The 16,451-nt window shown below is 42.5% G+C and overlaps 1 protein-coding gene across 1 annotated transcript in view; it reads right to left on the reverse strand.

Moving 5' to 3' along the window:
• Window positions 1–16,451, reverse strand: part of LOC137373322 (protein delta homolog 1) — a 135,139-nt gene that overhangs the window by 6,382 nt on the left and 112,306 nt on the right. The window contains exons 6-7 of the mRNA XM_068038146.1: window positions 14,282–14,345; window positions 3,342–3,361 (exon numbers count right to left, since the gene is read on the reverse strand). Coding sequence (XP_067894247.1) covers window positions 3,342–3,361; window positions 14,282–14,345 — 84 coding nt within the window. The remainder of the gene's footprint in view (window positions 1–3,341; window positions 3,362–14,281; window positions 14,346–16,451) is intronic.

The following is a 16,451-nucleotide window of genomic DNA, read 5'->3' on the forward strand; positions in this document are numbered from 1 at the left end:
GTCTGTCTGAAACTTGCTGGTCTTGCAGTGCAAAGAGCTGTTATTGACTCAGTGTTGCAGATTGGTACATTCCAAGGTCCAAGACTATGTGCTGAGGGACACACTAAAGCTTGGGGCAGCCATTGCAATGGCTCAATGGGGAAAGGACACTGTGTAAAGCGCTCCCACCATAGTGAACTGAGGGGCTGGAACCCGTGTAAAATCTCTCAGGCTGTGTGCATCAGAGAATGCCTGGCATGAAACGCAAATGTACATTGTGAATAAAACCTGTAATGGCAAGTGGAGTGAGGCACCTCATGTATTTTATTGAAAGAAACTGATCTGTATTGCACTTAATGTAATGTCAAATTTGAACCAATGTGTAATGTACCTTTACAAATCTTATGAATAAAGTATATATTTTTTTTAAATGATGGAACCACAGTTGCCATTTTACGTATGAACTGGTCAGGAAGCACGGGGCAAGTGCACTAAGCTTCCACTGCAAAGTTCTGAGTTCATTTCTGTGCATGCTTTCATTTTGTTGGGGTTTAGATGATTGTAGCAGATATGTAGACTTCTGTTTATGAAGGAATTTGACAGAAGTCTTTAACAGTGATGGACTTTGTGAGGGTGTGGGAGGGAAAACAGACAGTATGGAATGGACTTTTTAGCTAAGTGAACATTTCTTTATTGAAAGTGCTGGGCTAACATATATGGCCTCCTTTGCCTGGCTTCCTTGTTCTGTTCTTTCCCGAATCTTCCTGGAAGCAGCAAGTCTTTTTCCATTGATTTCAATGGAAATGAAAATTGAGAGACATGGCTGATTCAATATCAGCTGTTTTACAAAATTGCCCAATGTTAAAATTACCCCTAGTATTTCAGTTCTCGCCTCGCACCAGGGAAACTCTCCCTAATCTCGGCTGTCATTAGTAATGATGCACAAAAGTGTGGCGCAAACAGAAATGCTGTCACTCAGGAGACAGGAAAGCTGAAAAGAATCATTACTGGTTGAGTCCTGTTGTGCATCAGTCTGCTCTGGATCCTGGATTCTGTCTGCATGTCAAACAAGATTAATAGTATGGTACTCAGAATGAGCAAAAATTTAAAAGCTTCAATAACATGTCTCTATTTTCAGCAATACTTGAATACCTTCATTATGTTGATTCACAGCTGTCAATCACATATTAACAATGCTGATATTCCCAGGACTCCTGTAACCATGCCAAATAGCTAATACAAAAGCAAAATACTGTAGATATTAGAAATCTGAAATAAGAACAGAGAATGCTGGAAATACTCAGCAGGTCAGGCAGCTTGTATAGGGAGAGGTTTTAAGCAAATACAACTTGTCACACCTCTAACTTTTCGCAGTTGTGATGAAAGCTCATCAACCCGAAACGTTAACTCTCTCCACAGATGCTGCCTGACCTGCTGAGTATTTCCAGCATTCGCTGTTTTCATTTAATACAGACAGCTACAATTTTTCCTCCATCAAATAGGAACATAGGAACAGGAGTAGGCTCCATAGGCCTTAACACTCTCACCTAAGAAAAGAATCTCAATCTCAGTCTTGAAATCTCCAATAACTCAACATCCACAGCATTTTGGGGAGAGAGTTCCAGATTTCCACTCCGCTTTGTGTGAAAACGTGCTTTCTGATTTTGCTCCCAAATGGCCTGGCTCTAATTTTATGATTTGTTCTTGATTCCCTGAAGGAAATAGTTTCTCCATTTGCACCCTATCAAATCATTTTAATTTTTTCAACACTTTGATCAGATCACCCGTCGATCTTCTATACTAAAGGGAATTCAAGTGTTTGCAACTTGTCCTCCCCTGGTATTATTCTGGTGAATCTGCAATGACATCCCTCCAAAAACAGTGTAGCCTTCCTGAGTTATGATCCCTAAAACCAAGTTTTTGCACAACTGAAGCACAGTTCCCCTTTTAATCTCATGGAGGTTGGAATACAGAAATTAATAAAACAAATAATAGAACTGTTCCAAAAACTGCCTAGAAGACTTTAAGTCTCATAATTTCTATGGCATTGTTACATTGTTGAAATGTGTACAAATAGCATTTAATCATTTGCTAGTATCCTGTCTAAGATTCTCCAGGTACTATGAAAAGATGAGAACAGATTTTCTACCTATTAATAAATATGTATATGTATTACTGTGATGTTTGTGCGACTTTAGATAATACTGTGAACTCCTAAAAGAAGGCTGTGGATGCATTTATGGAATCAAATAGAAATGTTTCAGGATAATAAACAGCATGCAAAAAGGAAACTAAACAATTGAATGAGACTGAAAGCAGAAAAGTCAACAGATCCAGCTGGTATAAATTTCAGAAGCTGAGGGAGGATATAGTGGAGGCACTAGCCACAATGTTTTATTTTATTTAGAGATACAGCACTGAAACAGGCCTTTCGGCCCACCGAGTCTGTGCCGACCAACAACCACCCATTTATACTAACCCTACAGTAATCCCATATTCCTGACCACCTACCTACACTAGGGGCAATTTACAACAGCCAATTTACCTATCACCTGCAAGTGCTTTGGCTGTGGGAGGAAACCGGAGCACCCGGCGAAAACCCACACGGTCACAGGGAGAACTTGCAAACTCCGCACAGGCAGTACCCAGAATCAAACCTGGGTCCCTGGAGCTGTGAGGCTGCGGTGCTAACCACTGCACCACTGTGCCGCCCAAATCGTTTACAACATGATTTGTCCCAAACGACTGGAGGATGGAAAATATTACACCTTTATTGAGGAAAGAAAAGGAATGACACAGAAATTATAGACCTTGGCTGTACTTAAACCTCTTGGGCCAAAAGAGCCACAGAATCTTTTAAGGGGACAAATGCTTGTATGACAATACTTCCATCCACCACATTAACAGGCCTTTGACTCCATCCCAAATCGCAGGGATACACAGGCACATCTGTCTCTAATTTTCAAGTTTCTATAAAATGTTAACAATATGGAACAAAGATACTAGTGTATAGAAAATAGAGCTAATATCAAATCAATTTTGTTAAAAGGTCATGTGGCTATTTCTAGATAAGTCTCAGTCCTCAAAATTAAAAATTCCCCTGAAGATAAATTTACTGATAAGTTTTCAGATCCCAAATTGTTGATCAGGCTGAAATATAATTCTGGATACTTGCCAATTGTTTTTAACTTATGGGCTGCATTTTACAGTTTTTCTTTTGCATTTGCAGGGCACTGCATGAATGAACAGACCTGTGTCGCAGAGGCTGCCTTCCCAACCCTTGTCACAAATACATTCCCAAGGTTTGGTGCAGGTCCCATGTAAACAGCCAGGAAAAGGAATGCACTTATCACATCGCTCACCCTGCCAGCCAGACTTACACCTGCAACAGAGAAACAGCCATCAGGTTCCTAGCAAAGTATGGTTAATGGTACCCAGCTATGAACCAGGTTTGTAACCTTCATCCTTTGGTACAATTTATTGACACAAGCAGCAATTATTAGAAGGGACTGAATTGAATTCATGACTTTTGATAACTCCACAGAAATATCACTTCATCTTTCAAAATAGTGTCTTTAATATTTATTACCTGCCTTAACTTTAATTTTTCATTTTCTATTCCTATTTCCATTTTTACTCTGTTCAAGTTTCTTTTGCCTTTGTTTTCTACTTATTGCAGTTTAATTAAATGAGGCTAATTAACAACTGCCTGGAAAACTCCACATCAAAATGCATTCAATGACTTAATGCAGTAGTGAGGTGTGGATAAGTATTATAAATAAATCTACAGCAGCACTGTAATTAAATTATTCTTCCACAATCATGAAGCACCTTATAATTTTACAGATAGTTGTGTGAAGCTGCCAGCAGAGGAGAAAGCAAAATGCTTTAAAATCCATATTTGGAAAATAAGGGAAATAAAAATAAATAATTGAAACATAAAAACAAGTAATATTAAAATAGAAAAACAGACATTTAGAAAAGGAATCGAAAGCTAAACATACATTACTGAAAATATAAGAATGTAAAATATGGAGGCTGAAATTTTACAACCCTCCCCTGCCCACAGGAGCGGGCTGGAGGCAGGGTGGGGGCATAAAACTGAGCGGGAGGCAGGGGGTGCCATTCCTATTGCCTTCCCACCCCCGCTGCAATTTTACAAGGGGGAAGTGACAAACGGCCCGCCCACCCCAGGCCAATTAAGATCCTTAAGTAGTCAATTAATTGCCAGCTAAGGGCCTCTTGCGGCGGGCGGGTGCCACAGCACCTCAGGAGGCTACTCACTAAAAGCTGGCGGCATCTTTGTGGGCTGGGGGGGGCCCTCCTGATCGAGCACCCAATGCCCCATGGAGGGCCTCCCCCACAGCACAAGCCACCCCCATGGCACAAGCCGCCCGCACTGGAGTACATTCCCCCACCTCCCTCCGCCGACTCCCGTGCCTTACCGAGGCCCAGCCGATTATCCCCGGTGAGGCCCCACGCACTTATCTTAATTCCAGGGCCTCGTCCATTGCTGCTCCTCTCGCTTGGGTGCAGTCCCAGCAGTGGCCATTGCTCCAGGTGGCGCTGCTGGGACTGAGAGCTGCCGGCCCACTGATTAGCTAGCAGCTCTTGGAGGTGGGGCTTGCTGCCTGAGAGGGGTGGAAATCCCGCCCGAGGCCAATTCAGGACCTTGGCCATGTAAAATCACTGCATGGCTTCCAGACCTGGCGGAGATGGGCTCGTCCCTGACTTTTCGGCCAGTGGGCGGGGTCTCCGCCCTGACGTAAAATTCCAGCCGGGATTTCCGCCCTACTTCTGCTTAAATAACACTGATGGAACAGGAGCAGCTCTGAGGAATTTCCTGGCTATCAGCCCAAATTTATCCATGGAATACTAACACATGGGAAGATTAGCACATTTGTCTGAAATTCTACTGCTTTAATTGAGGCATTATGTGGTTAAAAGATATGCTGGTATCCTCACTAAAATATTAGAGAACAGTATTTAAGAGAAATAATTTAAACATTTGCACATTAATAGGCTACCAGAAAGCTGCAGATGCCAATGCAGCTTTATAAATATAGGTGAAAAAAATTACATTTAGTTGGTCAATAATTTAAAATTATTAAGTGACAAGCATTCTGGTTTTAAAGTCAAAATTACGATGTTCATTTATTTATTGTTCACTCCAGCAGACGATGTGAATCATTGAAAGACGAAAGTATGGGAGGAGTGCTTTTAAATACAAAATATTCCTCTCATCTAGAAAATGCTAACGTATCTCATTTCAGGAAATATTTTGAGTTTGGATGTTCTTTTTCTTCCCCTAGAGCCCTGACATTTTAGATTTTTTCCCAGTAGATGCTGAACTGTTGTCAGTGTGAACGGACATCCAAATTGTCAGATTTCCAAAAGAAAGGGGAAAAACACATTGAAGTGGCAAGTAGGGTATAAGGTAAGAGTTTATATAAATAGCTATTCACCGTGGCTGGTTTGGCAGGAAGTATTATTGCTGTTGAATGGTGTACTCATCCAAATAAGGGGAGTCAATACTCAAGAGTGGAGCTTGTCCCCACTGTCCTTCCCACCCCCTTCTGCACTAAATGAAAGCATCATCAGGAATTCCAAAATAAAACAACCAGATTAATGATAACATTCCTATTTATCAATTACAACAATTCATCTCAAAGTAATTTGACTAGACATTTTAATAAGTTAGTCTAACTGTGCATAATTAGAGGTGAGGCTATATCTAGCATTATATGTAATCTTTACCATCCTATTTTCAATGCAACATTGAGGCACGAGTGATGATTCAGAAATGAGTGATAACAATAATTCTGGGACTCAAGCTTAGTAGGGATTTGAGGTGCTCAAGTTATTGAGACAGAAGACTGAAAGAAGACACAATCCAGGTCCTGCAAATATTGACAGGCATTGCTGACAGAGTTTAAGTAGGCTATTTGGCTTAGACAGTGAACCTGGAATTAAAGAAGTTAGAAATCCTCAAGCAACATTGCTCTGCCTCCCACAGAGTAGTGGATATTTGAAACAGACTTTCAGTGAAAGCAGTTGATGCTTGTTGGTTAACTTCTTCAAAAGAACTATCTGGATGGGAAAAAGTAAGTATGGAGTGAAATGATCAAATACTGCACTGAATACAATTGTTCCTGTTCTACTGAAACTGGGGAAAGGGAAATGCTATCAATGAGGGCAGCAGCCTGATTTGAGAAGTATAAATATAAATGGATATCTATTCTAGGATTTGCTTGTTTACCTTTGGAGATCAGGGCATATTTATGCAAAATGTTTGTTCAGGAGACTAAAGGGCTTCAGCAGAGTCCATGACGATGTAGATTGTACTGGCTTGCTTTTCAAATGATCTGGATCCAGACATAGTTCAACTCAGTGACAGTACTTGTTCTCAGGCAATACAAAATTAACAAGCCAACCATGACACAATGTAAAGAGATTGCATTGGGAGTCCCAGCACGCACTAAAGAAGGTAGAGTTACCTGCCATGGACTTGCTGGCCTCATCATCGTAAAAAAGAATGGTTGAATGTTTGAACCTGACCAACAGACGAAGGTATCATTGGTGGTACACAGCAGATACTTTCCTATAGCATCTCTGTAATCACTTCTTATATCTATGCTCTATGCCTCATTTTTGAAAAAAATATGTTGTCTTCTCCATTGAAGGTACTAAATCATGCTGAGGTGCGGCCCAATGAGCAGCATCACTCCTTCAATAGACAAGTGTTGACTCTCTTTCTCTAAACTCCACATTGCAGCTTTTCTCCCCACCTTTAAAGCTGATATTTTGACATCCTATTTTTCCTAATCTTCTAATGCTATGTTAATGGGTGCTTCTTTGCATCCAATTCAACATGCATTTAAACTGGGAAACGCAATGATGAAATAAACAACTGAGGACTAAACACTCTCTGAGAGATGGAAAATTAGAGGAATTGAAACCTGATGTGAGTCACCTACGGTTACAAAACAGGATATTGTTTGGTCAAGTTTCTTGAAGATGACTGCAGGAATGTGTTTAAGAAGTTTCCAAAAGAAATATAGAAGCCTCATTTTATCAAAGATCAAAAGAAGGAATGACGTCTCAACTCATGGGAGGGGGAGATGAATTTCCGCAGGGGTTCTTCCACTCATGAGCTGTATGTTTAGTGGGAGAACCTTGGAAACTCCAGAAAAATGACGAGTGGGAGAAACCTACACAAAAATTTACCTCTGGGCTTTCTTGAATAATATAAAATTGGAGAGTAACATGTGCTCCAAATTGGCTACATAACCTGGAAACATTCTTAATATTCTGGGAGCAAAGAGCTCAAATCCTTGGTGTCAATCTCAGTATGACTGAACTTAATACCCACCAGTTTACCACACTGTTTGATACAAGTTAGAACATCAGAGTGGGAAACCACTCAATACAAAAGCAAAATACTTAAGATTCTGGAAATCTGAAACAAAAAAAGAAAATGCTGAAAATACTCAGCAGGTCTGGCAGCATCTGTGCAGAGAAAAACAGAGTTAATGTTTTGGGTTGATAACCTTTTATCAGAACTGTTAATAGAGCACACAGCATCCTAGGCTTCAATAATAGGGGCATAGAGTACAAAAGCAAGGAAGTTATACTAAACTTGTACAGAACACTGATTCGGCCTCAACTGGAGTATTGTGTGCAGTTCTGGACGCCACACTTTAGGAAAGATGTGAAGGCAAAAAAGATTCACAAGAATGGTTCCAGGGATGAAGAACTTCAATTACATGGATAGATTGGAGAAGTTAGGACTGTTTTCCATAAAGAGAAGATAGAGAAGAGATTTGATGTAGGTGTTCAAAATCATGAGGTGTCATGCAGAGCCCCACCTGCCAAGAATGAGGCATATTAATTTTGTCATATGAACATTGATTTTAAAATGTTGCTGGAGTGAAGCAATTACTTGTTTGAAGATCACCAGACACTGGGCTGGAAGGACATTTGCATACTAAGTTTGCAGCTTGAGGAGACAAAGGATTATTCCCTGCTCCAATTAACCCAAATGGATTTTGATCACCAGACATTGAAGATGTAAGGAAGTGCATTCCAGAGACTGCTAAGGTAATACAATCCACAAACCTCACAGGAGACTGTTCCAAATAATGTACTAGTCACATGACTAACCTGCTGGGCAATCTGGGTTTTTTTGAATTGTGCCACAGAGAAAGAAACAGAAGGCTGTTTTAAACTGGAAGCTGGAACAAGGAAGCCCCCTCTCTCGCTCTCTCTCACTTTCTCCTAAGCTACCGGACCCACGGAAGATACGTAACCCTCAAGAGAGAAAAGATTCCAACATCGAAACAAGTTGAAGCGTGAACTGGGCCCCAACGAACAGCAGGACGGACCGGCAACTAAAAACTCCACATTGAACTTAAAGGACTGTAAATACCAGATATTGCCTCAAACTTTTTCCCCCTTTGTTCCTTCTACTTTTTCTGTCTCTATCTGCGTGTGTGGTTATCGCGTATGCATGCTAGCAAGGTGGCGTCGCATATTCGTAATCGTTAACCGGATTAAAGTTTAAGATTATTAAACTTCTACCTTTCTTGTTTCAATCTAAGAAAACCTATCTGAATTGATTTCTTTGCCTTACAATTGGAAAGCGGTGAACAAGGATTCCCTAAGGGGGAGCTAAAACATGGTGTTTTTTAAAAATTTAAACCCTGCTACAGTTAAACCAGGCTAAGGCTAAGAGGGAACCCCTAGACCCCTCTCACCTGGTCTTATAGGAGATTTGATATAGGTGTTCTAAATCATGTGGGATCTGGACAGAGTCGATAGGGAAATCTGTTCCTACTTGTGGAAGGATTGAGAACAAGAGGGCACAGATGTAAGGTAATTGTCAAAACAAGCAATGGCGACATGAGGAAAACCTTTTTCACGCAGCAAGTGGTTAGGATCTGGAAAACATTGCATGAGAGTGTGGTGGAGGCAGGTTCAAGAGAGATTTGGATTGTTACCTGAAAAGGAAGAATGTGCAGGGCTACGAGGAGAAGGTTGGGAGTGGCACTAGATAAATTGATCTTTCGGAGAGCCAGCGCAGACACAACAGGCTCAATGGCCTCTTTCTGTGCTGTAACTATTCTGTGGTTCTCTGAACTGACAAAGGTTTGTACTGTAATAGGTTTTGAGCAAGTGAAAGGGGACAGGAGTGTTTGGGGCTGTGGCCGATGGGAAGGGAGGAGGTAAACGGGCAGGTGTTGCATCTCCTGCGCTTGCATGGAAAGGTGCCGTAGGAAAGCGAGGAGGTGAAGGGGATGACTGAGGAGTGAACTGAGTTGTCACGGAGTGAACAGTCCCTTCAGAATGCTGAAAGGAGAGAGGAGGGGAAGATGTGTTTGGTGGTGACATCACACTGGAGGTGGTGGAAATGGTGGAGGATGCTCATTGAATATGGAGGCCGTTGGGGTGGAAGGTGAGGATAAAGGAAACCCTATCATGGCTCTGGGAAGAAGAGGAAGAGCAGAAGTGTGTGAAATAGATTGAACATGGTTGAGAGCCCTGTCAACCACAGTGATGAGGAATCCTCAGTTGAAGAAAAAGGAAGACATATCTGAAGCACTAGTATGGAAAGTTGCATCATCTGAACAGATGCAACTGAGATGGAGAAACTGGAATTGAGTCCTTGAAGGACGTGGGGTATGCAGAAGTGTAGTCCAGATAGCCGTGGGAATCCATGGGCTTAAAAGTGAATATTGGTCGATAGCCTATCCCCAGAAATGGAAACAGAGAATTTGAGGAAGGGAAGGGAAGAGTCAGAGTGGACAATGTGAAGGTGAGAGAAGGGTGGAAATTGGAAACAAAGTCAATGAAGTTTTCTAGTTCAGGGCGAGAGCAGGAAGCGGCACTGATACAGTCATCAATGTACTGGAAGAAGAGGTGAGGGATGGAGCCTGAGTAGGACTGGAACAAGGAATGTTCCACATACTCACAAAAAGGCAAGCATAGCCAGGACACACGCAGGTACCTATAGCAAAACATTAAATTTGGAGGAAGTGAGCAGAGTTGAAGGAGAAGTTGTTCAATGTGAGAACAGGTTCAGCCAGGTGGAAGAGGGTGGTGGTGAATGGAGACTGGTTGGGCTTCTGTTTTAGAAAGAAGCGGAGAGTTCTTGGACCATCCTAGTGGGGGATGGAAGTATAGAGGGATTGGACGTCCATGGTGAATAGGAGATGGTGAGGGCCAGAAAACTGCATACTGTTGAAGTAGCATAGGGCATTGGAAGAGTCACAGATGTAGGAGGGAAGAGACTGGACAAGGAGAGTAAAGCTAGAGTCAAGATAGGAAGAAATATGTTTAGTGTGGCAGGAACAGGCTGAAACAATGGGTTTACCAGGGCAGTCTTGATTGTGGATGTTGGGAAGTAGGTAGAAGTGGGCTGTACGGGGTTGGGAAACTATGAGGTTGGAGGCCGAGGGCCCCAAGTGGCCAGATGTACAGCAATACATCATTTTCATAGAATTACATTTTATGTTGCTGAGTAATAAACACTGCCCCATGTATGCCCTAGTTTATTCATATGCTGCTGGTTATGGAGTCTTTTGTTGTCATTGTTTCTCTGGATAAGAAAAGGAAAACAAATTTCATAACTGGTGACCCTGGGGTGTATGCTAATGTTTCAGGTGGAAAACAGCTGTTTCAAAAGAACAACTGTCTCACAGTCATCGTTTCAAATAGTTAAAATCAATATGTTCTATTTACATTCATTATCCTAAGTCAGATCTACCCCTTGAATAAATAATACTTTCGTCAGATATTTCTTGTCCACCCGACTCCCCTCTCCCTTGTGATGGGTTACATTCAAATATAAACTATATACATCTGCAATAAGAATCAAATCAAAGTAAGCCATCTCCAAAACAGATTGAAAACAGATGGAGGTAACCATTTGGCAACCAAATACATCAGAGTTGCTTTATTAAAATCGCTATTTTCTTTTTGCATCTGTTCGCCTAACTCAGATCCACTCTGTGAATAAATGAAACATTCATAAATGCACAAGGTACATCTTGTACATTTGGATAGCTTTATAAACAACACTGATGTAAAACAGTTTGAGTATAATTTTAATTTTGACAGAACAATAACAGCTTATATTTATATAGCACCTTCAACATAATAAAATGTCCCAAGGCGCTTCATCAAAAAACAACCTGTGACACCGAGCCACAGAGGGGAGATATTAAGGCAGATGACCAAAAGCTTGGTCAAAGAGATAGGTTTTAAGGAGTGTCTTAAAGGAAGAAAGCAAGGTGAAGAGGTGGAGAGGCGTAGGGAGGGTATTCCAAAGCTTAGGGCCTCGGCAACTGGAGGCAAGGCCACCAATGGTGGAGCAATTAAAATCAGGGATGCTCAAGAGGCCGGAATTAGAGGAGTGCAGATATCTCAGAGGGCGGTAGGGCTGGAGTAGATTACAGAGATAGGAAGAGGCCAGGCCATGTAGGGATTTGAAAACAAGGATGAGCATTTTAAAATAAAAGCAAAATACTGCAGATGCTGGAAATCTGAAATAAAAATAAGAAATGCTGGAATTACTAAGCAGGTCTGGCAGCATCTGTGGAGAAAGAAGCAGAGTTAATGTTTCAGGTCAGTGACCTTTCATCAGAGTATTTTAAAATCTAGGTGTTATTTAACGACGGGAGTCAGTGTCGGTCAGTGAGCACAGGAGTAATGGGTGAGTAGCATTTGGTACGAGTTAGGACATGGTCAGCAGAGTTTTGGATGCTCACAAGTTTATTGAGGGTAGAATGTGGGAGACTGAGCAGGAGTGCATCAGAACAGTCTGGTCTGAAGATAACAAAAGCTTGGATAAGGGTTTCAGCATCAGAAGAACTGAGGTGGGGTGCAGATGGGCGATGTTATGGAGGTGGAAATAGGCCGCCTCAGTTACGTGCAGATTTTTAAAATTCTTTCATGGAATGTGAACATCACTGGCAAGGCCAGAATTTGTTACCCATCCTTAACTGCCCTTGGAGAAGGTGGTGGTGAGCTGCCTTCTTGAACTGCTGTAGTCTATTTAGTGTAGGTATACCCACAGTGCTGTTAGGAAAGGAGTTACAGGATTTTGACCTAGCGACAGTGAAGGAATGGCGATACAGTTCCAAGTCAGGATGGTGTGTGGCTTGGAGGGGAACTTGCAGGTGGTGGTGTTCCCATGTGTCTGCTACCTTTGTCCTTCTAGATGGCAGAGATCACAGGTTTGGAAGGTGCTGTCTAAGGCACCTTGGAGAGTTACTGTCGTGCATCTTGTAGATGGCACACGCTGCTGCCACTGTGCACCAGTGGTGGAGGCAGCGAATGTTGAAGGTGGTGGATGAGGTGCTAATCAAGGGGGCTGCTTTGTCCAGGATGGTGTTGAGCTTCTTGAGTGTTGTTGGAGATGCACTCATCCAGGCAAGTGGAGAGTATTCCATCACACTCCTGACTTGTGCCTTGCAGATGGTGGACAAGCTTAGGGGAGTCAGGAGGTGAGTTACTCATTACAGAATTCCCAATGTCTGACCTGCTCTTGTAGCCACAGTATTTTCATTGCTGGTCCAGTTAAGTTTCTGGTCAATGGTAACCTCCAGGATGTTGATGGTGGGCGATTCAGTAATGGTAATGGATATATGTGGTTGAAAGCTGATCTTGGGCCAAATATGATACCAAGGTTGTGAACAGTCTGGTTCAGCCTTGGACAATTGCCAGGGAGATTGATGGAATCAGTGGCGAGGGAGCAGAGTTTGTGTGGGGGCCAAAGACAATGGCTTTTTAGTCTTCCCAATCGTTACATTTCTGCTCATCCACTACTGGATGTCAGATAAGCAATCTGACAATTTAGAGTCAGTGGAAGGGTTGAGAGAGGTGGTGGTGAGGCGGAGCTGGGTGTCATAAGCATGTATTTGGAAAGTAACATGTTTTCAGATGATGTCACTGAGGGCCAGTATGTAGATGAGAAATAGGAGGGGTCCAAGGAGAGATCCTTGGGGGACCCCAAAGGGAACTGTGAGGAAATGGGAAGAGAAGCCATTGATGGCAATTCTCTAGTTACGATTAGAAAGATAAGAATGGAACCATCATGATATGTACAGTATAATGGAATAGAAGAGACAGTGGCAGCATGGATATAAAGTTGGCTCAGTGACAGGAAACAGACAGTAGTGGTGTATTGTACTATTTTTGGACGGAAGGTATATAGTGGGGTTCCCCAGGGGTCAGTACTAGGACCACTGCTCTTCATCTGTATGAATGGTTCAGACTCGTGTGTGCAGGGCACATTTTTGAAATTAGTAGATGACACAAACTTGGAAGTATAGTGAAATGTGAGAAGGATGGTGAGGACATAGACAGGCTGGTGAAATGGACAGACGTGGCAGATGCAATGTAATGCAGAGAAGTGCAAAGTGATATCTTTTGGTGGAGAGAACGAGGAGAGGCAATATAAACTAAAGAGAATGCAGGAACAGAGAGACCTGGAGATATATGTGCACAAATTGTCGAAGGTGGCAGGGCAGGTTAAAAAGGCATGCGGGATCCTGTGCTTTATAAATTGAGGCATAAAATACAAAAGCAAGAAAGTTATGATGAACCTTTATAAAACACTGGTTCAGCCTCAGCTGGAGTATTGCTTCCAGTTTTGGGAACCACACTTTGAAAAGGCTTTAGAGAGGGTGCAGAAAAGATTTACAAGAATGGTTCCAGGGATAAGGGACATCAGTTGCATGGATAGCTTGGAGAAGCTTTGGTTGTTCTCCCTAGACAGGAATGCTGAGAGGAGATTTGATAATGGTGTTCAAAATCATGAGGGGTCTAGACAGAGTAGATAAAGAGAAATTGTCCCCATTGGCAGAAGGATCAAGAACAAAAGGACACAGATTTAAAGTGATTGGCAAAAGAACCAAAGATAACACAAGGAAAAAATTCTTTATACAGCAAGTGATTATGATCTGGAATGCAGTGGCTGAGAGAGTGGTGGAGGCAGATTCAATCATGGCTTTCAAAAGGAAATTGGGTAAGCCCCTAAAGAAAAAAAATGGGAAAGGGCCAGGGATTGGGATTAGCTAAACTGCTCTTGCAGACAGCTGGTATGGACTTGACAGCCAAATAGCCTCCTTGTACTGTAACCATTTTATGATTCTATGATAAAATCTCATAAGTTCAGTACTGGACACTTTACAAAATAGCAGTAGTTTGTAATTATAAAAGAATTAGTTTATTTCTCTTTTTTTACAAAACTGGAACTTAGGTAATATTTCCCTACTTGAATGTGTAGTTGAGTTTGTACCTGCATTCACCAGTGGTCTCACAAAATCCATTTAATAAGTAACAGCCACGTTTACATTCAGTCCCTACAGGTACAGAAGAAAAATATAAATTAGTAAATGAATGCCCAAGTAATGAGCTGAGTTACCATCCCTAGCAAACATTTATGACTATCACCTCTGCAATTTCCAGTGGACTATTTGACTCCATTATGTTACCATTACTGTCTACAATGAACATTTAATATCATAGATAGTAAAAGTTTAATTATTCCTAGTATGCTATTTGTATCTCGAAGGTATGGTTGAATTGATTACCCAACCAGTTACATTTTGTTTTAATTTCAGGTCAATTTCACATTTAAATCTACAGAGCTTAATTCAAAGAATGGACTGAATTAATAATGGGATTGTCAGGCACTAGGGGTCTGATGTTCTTCTTCTGAATTTGAAAGAAAAGTAAATATGAATAATAAGTTGTGGAATGTCAATTAATCATCTGTGTTTAGTACTCCTCTGAGCATTCATATTCTTCAAGAACAGAAGTAAAAACACCAATGAAAAGTTTAAAGAAGTCAATTTAACTGTCTTCTATGGCCAGTGCCTGTTGCTCCTATCCATTAGAGGCTGCATGTTTCACTGCTGGCAGGTCCTCAGTAGCACTCTGGCTCTGAGCCATTCTGAGGGGTCAGTAAGTGTCCTGGGCACACACTCCTCCCATGCTCAGGAGTAGCATGCGCCCTGAGGCTCTGCAGCTGGTGTGTCTGCTGGAGGGTGAATACCCAAAGGCCTGTCTTAAGGATTTGGAGTTGCACTCACCTTGCCAGAGTGAATAGGTTCATTGAATTTATATCTACATTGGATCCAACTTCTGAGCATCACACTCCATTTGCTGACAGTGTCAGCCAGCTCACTCCAGGCCAGTTTAGTCTGGGTGGGTGTCCTCCCCCTGCCACCCTCCAGGAAAAGGACCTTCCTCCTCTCCCTCATGGCCTCAAGGAGGACCTCCAGTTGCACATTCTTGAATCGAGGGGCTGCCCTGCCCCGGGTTCCAGGCCTCTGCCTCTTCTGAGACATCTTTCCAACTCCAGGTAAAGCAATGAAATGGCAGACACAGTAATGGCTGCTGTTGTCTGCTTAAATCAAGCCCACATTTGCACAGTCCCACCTCCCTTCCCACCCCTGTGGCCGCTAATTGGCTGCCAAACCCATCTCCAAGCCAATTAAGGGGGTTCCCCCAAGAATATTGGGTGGTGACTGTTTCTCTCCGGGGGTTCGGGATCCAGAAACAGTCCCAACATCTGTTTCCCTCCTACCGGAAGGAAAATCCTGCCCAATATCTTTGACAAGCAGAATTTATGTCATGTGCAGATTACATCTTCTGCTCCTACTTTTGTTAATACTCATTCCTCATCATTGTGTTTGTCTAGTCCTGCATTCCCCCCACCCCCTCCACCCCCCCCCCCCCCCCCCCCCCTCAACACCTCCTCAATATCTCCTCCAGGTCCTGGTAAGGAAGGCAACATTAATCCCTATGTGCAATCATTCTTTGAGCCATATAAGTATGATGAGTCTATTCCGTTCTCCCAGTTTCTCTGCAGCATCCGTTCTGATGATACATCCTTCCATATCGGTGCTTCTGATATGTCTTCTTTTTTCTGAACTGAGGATTTTTCACCACTGTGGTCCTTGACAGTGTCCAAGCCATTTCCCACACTTCTGTTCTCAACCCTTCCCCTCCCTCCTAGAACCACAATAGGTTCTCTTTGTCCTCACCTCCACCCCACCAGCCTCCACATTCAATGGATCAGCCTCCACCATTCTGCCAACTCCAGCGTGATGCCATCACCAAACGCATCTTCCCTTCCCATTTCAGCATTCTTAAGGAACCGTTCCCTGCATGACACCCTGGTCCACTCCTCAATCAACCCCAACAACCACTCCCCTTTTCATGACACCTTCCCATGCAAGCACAGGAGAGGCAGCACCTGCCTTTTTGCCTTCTCCCTTCTCACTGTCCATTGCTCCAAACACTCCATCCAGTTTAAATAATGATCTACTTGTACTTCTTTCAGCTGCTCAGAATATGGTCTCCTCTACTTTGGGGAAACCAAGCACAGATTGGGTGACTGCTTTGTGGAGCACCTCTGTTCTGTCCGCAAAAGTGACTCTGAGTTTCCACCATTTAACTCC

The sequence above is a fragment of the Heterodontus francisci genome, chromosome 9 (assembly GCF_036365525.1).
Source record: "Heterodontus francisci isolate sHetFra1 chromosome 9, sHetFra1.hap1, whole genome shotgun sequence".
NCBI lineage: Eukaryota > Metazoa > Chordata > Chondrichthyes > Heterodontiformes > Heterodontidae > Heterodontus > Heterodontus francisci.